The following is a 6,000-nucleotide window of genomic DNA, read 5'->3' as shown; positions in this document are numbered from 1 at the left end:
ATGTTCAAACATTTCTGTCTGCAAGTCCCTTTCATAATCATAGACATGCCAAGTACATCTGCATCAATATTAAGCCACTGCTATAAGAGTCCTGCTGCTGTTGGGTCACGAGACCCACTGGTACCCATGCTTTACTAGGGTAAGTACTTTATGGGTGAGCCGAAGCGCTTTGAACCAGCCCAATCATCTAATGTGTATAGGATCCTCCCAACTCTTCCTCATTGGTAGCTATAAACTGTTGAATTTCAACATGTCCATGGGTTCGGGATAGTTGTTCCACTGACTGACAGTCAGGTCCCATTAGCCGATCCGCACCCATCTTGCATTTATCATCCAGTGGATTCATAGTAACGGTTCTGTCTGTTATGAATGTCAGGATGGAAAATGAGTGGTGTAAAAAGGGCCGTTTAGTTGCTTACTGTTACTTATTCTTCAGGTTTGTAGGGTCAAGAGTGTTGGACCGGCCCATCGGTACATCAGAGAATCCTCCGCCAGGCCCAGACTCTAACCTAATACTGGAACTCTGAGTAGGCTCCATTACTTAGGGGATAATGAAAGGTAGTGCCCCAGAATAGTTTTATCTGGTGGGTTCAAAACCGGCTGAATATATGACCACCCTTCTTTTGTCATTGCTTGGTTATGAGGAGTTGGACGCACATTGAGATGCCATCACCAGGCTACGAAGAGTGCTATAGGCTTATAGAAGGGTTAATTGTTGGTGGATGACTATTTTTCTAAGCCCAGGGATGTGGTGGGGCAGCAGAAGTGTTACAGATACCTGACCTTTACCATCCACAATCAATGAATCCAATGTTGAGGTCTTGGACTTTAATATTGAAGATCTAGCCTCAGTTTAAGCCATCAATATCAGATAAGTGAGGGGGCATTTCCATACAACACATGCCAGTTAACTAACTGTAAGGGTCGTGGTTCTGCCAAAAGCAGTCACAGCTCCATACATGGTGTAATGGCCATAGATGGTACTGCAGTTCCCAAGGCCCAAGGTCATAAATAAAGGCCCAACCTAACACAATTGAAGAGAAAAAAGTCCCAAGTCTATGAATATGTTTTATATAAATCTGCCTTTATTTCATACATCTATTAGGGGAATGTTGGTACAATCTTTTGCAGATATAACAAGAGAGAAAACCAGGAGATACAGAGCAATAAAAACCCAGAAACACTGCAGAAAATTATACAGGTAGCAATCCTGTGACCTCTTCCCAGGAAGACGCTTCACTGTTCCAGATGTTGTTGTACATTATAATCCCAATCTACATAATTCATCCTCCTTGATCCGTTACTATGGAAAATTCCAATGATCAGGGACAATGATGGCGGATTCTAGGGAAAAATATTGACCGCTGGTGGTTGTCCTGGGGCTTGAGTGGCTTAGAAAGGTAGGTGTTAGAGTTCAGGCTTCAAGGACGTGAATATATTAATGGAAGATTCCTTTGAATGTCTTCAGATCAATAAAATAATAAGGACATTGATGACCGAGCTTTACTAAAGGTCATCAATATCAGATCAGTGAGTATATGATACCTGGCACTCCTATCGATCAATAGTCAATGCACAGAGAACAGCACAGGAAGATGACTGCTCCCTTCTCTTTGTAGTGGTCAGACCTAGTTACTGCAGAGAGCTGCAATTACTCAACTCGGCCACTACAGTACTCAGGTAATGAAGCTTCCTGCTTCCTGTTCTGTTCTCTACTCTGTTCTTCCTGGTGTCATCAATATTTTAAATCTGGAAAATACCTTTAATTAAAGGAAATCTACCATGGAAACCCATCATGATAAGCCATGGACACTTACTCCTATATCCTGGCACTGTGACTGTGGTAATATTCTTAGATTTGTTATCCAAGGCCTCCTTTTTTCTAATATCAACTTTTTAAATTATGGTAATTATGTCTCTATCTGAGGACCCTGTTCTCTGTCTTCACAAGCTGTTATACTGTCTCCCTCAGCACTTCTCCCTCCCTCTGCTTGATGTATTCTCAGGGCAGCACGGAGGGAGTGCAGAGGGAGCAAGGGGGAGGGTGAGACAGAAAACAGAGGGGCTGTGGTAACCCCCCAGAGCCTTACTGGCTAATTAGCATAATTTTAAAAGTTGATTTTAGAAGCAAGAAGGCCCTGGATATCATATATAAGAAGATTAGCACGGTCGCAGTGCCTGGATCTATGAGTAAGTGTCCCTGGTTTATAAAGATGGATTTTGATTAGAATTATTAAGAAAATCCAAAACAATAGCATCTTAATTTCTTTTGGGCCTCGCCAGTAGCGAATAGACCCCTAAATTATTACATGAAGCTCATGTAGGAACGGACTGGTCCTAGAAGTTGCTCCAGTGAGCTTGGGTTTCTGGAATAATAATTCGCCCATTTACAATACATGCTCAGAGCTTTAGCAGAAGACCCTATTAAAAACTAACGGCCCCATGTGAACCAATATGGGCACTCGAAAGCTTCTAGGACAACTATGCAGCAATCATCTATCTATCTATCTATCTATCTATTTAAAATATTAATCAGTAGCTAATCTCTTCATACCTAATCATGTTTAGAATTTCTCCTATATATCTATTTATTTAAATCCCGTTTTACACAGTAAAAAAAAAGACTTTAAAAACAACTTTATCGACAATATTTTGCTGTTTTATGGTCAATGTGAAATGGGCATGCATAAAAACTCAGTTTTTTTTCTAAAAACGAAACATGCGATTTAGCTATAAATACTCAAAGGGATTTATATGAATGAAACTACATTAGTGATTTATAATTAAGTGTATTAATAAAGTGCAGACCTTCCCATTAGACAACAAGTAAACCTTCTTTACATGATACTGGAATCCCCCTTTAAATATGGCAGCCAGAGGCAGGATAATGCTAGTAGATATCATTGATGATTCTGACTATGGAAATCTTTCTGTGACATCATGCATCCAAGTATAACATCTTTTAAGAAATTATATATTGTCCAAATGTTACCATATGTCAAAATGATGCCAAGTAGAATACTGTAAATGTGAATAGTAGACAAAAATACGTTGGATATCGAAGACCGGGTTGTGATCTATTTACAATATCAACGTGACTTCCGCATTTCATTCCTCTATTAAAAAGCGATGGGACCGGTAAGTGCTGTTTCGGGCATAACCAGTAGGTACGGCTACAGTATACAGATTGCACAAATACACACATCTCAAGAGGTTTCACAGTACAAAGCCAAGGAGATAACTGGGTGACATGTACCGGGCTCCTATCTTACAAGATGACTCCAGCCAGTTGTCTTGCTTGATAGCCAGTTGTCTTACTTGTGAGCGGAGTTTAGCACATCTACCCCGTATGATGCTAAGTGACAATATATTTGGTAGTGCTGCTGTTCAGTAGAGTAAATTCTGTGAATGAAATACTATTGCCCCAGTGCCTCGGCCATGTAGAAAAGCTGCTGCGTGAAGATTCATTCATTCTGATGCTGCGTCATTAGGCGGAAATGTAAGGTGGTGGGGGTTCCTTGGCGGCTCCGGCCACATTGTCTTCATAGTGAGGTAGGAGGACCTGGAGATTTTAAAAAATATATTTTTTGTTAACAAAAATTGAGAATTTGGGAGACCGGTCTGTTTTTTGTTTTTTAGCTGGGTAACTAATATCTACAGTATACCAGGACACAATATTAACATCCTCACATTAGGAGGACATGAGGTTAAATTACAGTTCAGCGCTTCTGTCCTGAGAGAAGAAGGGACACTATGATCCTCATCACTGTGGTCGGTCCATAAATACAACCAAAGAACAATCTGTAATTCTTGATCCAACCACAGTTGTGTGCTTGTAGCCTAAGGCTCTTTGCCTTCACCACAGATTACACCACTGCCTTATAAAAAGCCATCAATAATGCACCATAGTTACCATAGGTGGTGTATTTCTACTCCCCTCCAAGAACTTTGCCTCTACACAACTGTATGTTGGTGTATTTTATAAAAGCAAGGGCAGGCTAAATTTTTCACGGCAAGCTCTGAATATTTTAAAGGAACCAGGTAGTAACTTTGGGTTCCCTAAAACACCAGCATAACTTTATGCAGCTGGGATTTAGGGTCCCTTACCTGTACATTGCCTCAGTACCTCTGGTGTTAAGCACCGATTGATCGGCCTGAAAGACTGGAGTCATGGCACCTACTTCATTCAAACAGTTAGTAGTTTTAAGTCCCCTAAAACACCAGCATAACTTTGTGCAGCTGAGATTTAGGGTCCCTTACCTGTACCCAGTTTCAGTATTGCACCAGTACCTCCGGTGTTCAGCGCCGATTGCTCGGCATGAAGGGCTGGAGTCATGGCACCTACTTCATTCAATCAGTTAGTAGCTTTGGGTCCTCTAAAACACCAGCATAACTTTATGCATAACTTTACCTGTGCGAGTTCCAGAATTTCACCAGTACCTCCAGTGTTCAGCACCGACTGCTTGGCCTGAAGGAATGGAGTCATAGTACTTGCTTCAATAAATCCGTGGCCTCATTGGACCATGGAACATTAGATGGAGTGATGTTCCATGGTTCACGGAGGCTACTGCTTGGCCGAAGCGGTCCCAGCTGAGCCGTCAATGCTGAAGTCGAGAAGAACTGCTGCAAAGCTGGAACCGGAAGCAGGGACAGAAAAAGTACACTCCCTTATTTGCTTTTCGGCAGTCCCGCCCGGACCCCTGCAGCGGACTTGTAGTGGTTCCGAAATAAATAAGTACATTGATGACCTGTCCATAGCCCCTGGCGACTAGCAGAGAACGGACCCACAAGTCCAACATTCCCAAATTAGACCTCCAATTTCCCAAAGGTTGCTACAAGCACCTAGTCACTGGGGGTCCATAGTGTTGGACCCCCACAATCTGACAGTGATTCACATGCATAGAACTTTTTTACCCATATTTACATCTTCTTTGTAATTTTTACATGACTTATAACCCAATATTAGTCATTTAGGTACCCGACTTCAAAAGTATTCACCCCCTGAGCTTATATCTCGATAACAGGGTTAATTTTGAGTCAGTAAATTCATGTATTACATGGTAAGTGTCCTGCTGAACTGTAGCCAGATATACAATGAGTTGTAATGCAGCGGGGACTCTGGGTGGGACGCCATTTATATTACACTATGTGAGGTTTTGTCTTGATTTGTAAGTTCAGTTTTTCCTGGATGACTGTAATGTGTTTGTGAAAGTAGGAAAACCATCTATTAGGTTTGGAACCTTTAAGGTCCTCTGAGGAGCTGAGTCACTTATAGAGAAATTCTGGGTAAATCAGTAATATCATGGGGACCAAGCTTTGTTAACCTCTTAAGGACTGGGCCTATTGTCCAAAACCAGGTGTTTAGAGAACACAGAGCTAAGGTATAATGGAAAGACTGTCCAACTACTCACGGTTTTGGCTCATAATAACTGAGGCCCAAGTAACTGAGGACATACAGTAAACTGGGCCTAAGGCTGTAAAATCATTATGGCACATGTATCAAACTTTTGGCTTGGTAGTATGCTATCCCTGAGTGTAGCAGTAGATTTGTCTTGTTAGAAGCATAGGGTGCCACTGGAAGGAGAGGGAAGTTATTTAGTCAGTAATAGCAGTGCTCCAGAACCTGCTGTGGGGGGCGCCAACTGCCTCATTAGCATACAGATTACACTGGGAATATGTTGGAAACAGCACAATAGGGAAAAATATTTTACCAAATATGAAGTTCTTGTTGTATAGCAACAACCCTCTCACCAAAGATTTACAATCTCACATAGAACATATTGCGTTTTATCTTCATGATACACCTTATATCCCTACAGATATGATCATCAGTATAACTGACACTTTTATTATAACACATCCAAGTACTTTAAATGTAATGGTAGCTTTTGTTTTTGTATAATAAAGTTGTGATTTATTATTATACATCATCAGTTCCTGTATTTTCTTGTAATATTCCTTGATTTTTGACAACCTTTACCTTCCTCTTTGGTGCCCGTT

The 6,000-nt window shown here is 41.1% G+C and overlaps 1 protein-coding gene across 1 annotated transcript in view; it reads right to left on the bottom strand.

Moving 5' to 3' along the window:
* Positions 1 to 1,063: 1,063 nt before the first annotated feature.
* The window catches only part of LAPTM4B (lysosomal protein transmembrane 4 beta), a 77,917-nt gene continuing 72,980 nt past the window's right edge, over positions 1,064 to 6,000 (bottom strand). Inside the window, exon 7 of the mRNA XM_072151473.1 lies at positions 1,064 to 3,562. Within this exon, the coding sequence (XP_072007574.1) occupies positions 3,488 to 3,562 (75 nt within the window). The 3' untranslated portion in view covers positions 1,064 to 3,487. The remainder of the gene's footprint in view (positions 3,563 to 6,000) is intronic.

Source organism: Engystomops pustulosus, chromosome 5 (genome assembly GCF_040894005.1).
Source record: "Engystomops pustulosus chromosome 5, aEngPut4.maternal, whole genome shotgun sequence".
NCBI lineage: Eukaryota > Metazoa > Chordata > Amphibia > Anura > Leptodactylidae > Engystomops > Engystomops pustulosus.
The sequence above is the reverse complement of the archived record's forward strand: the minus strand, read 5'-3'. Positions and strand labels throughout refer to the sequence as shown.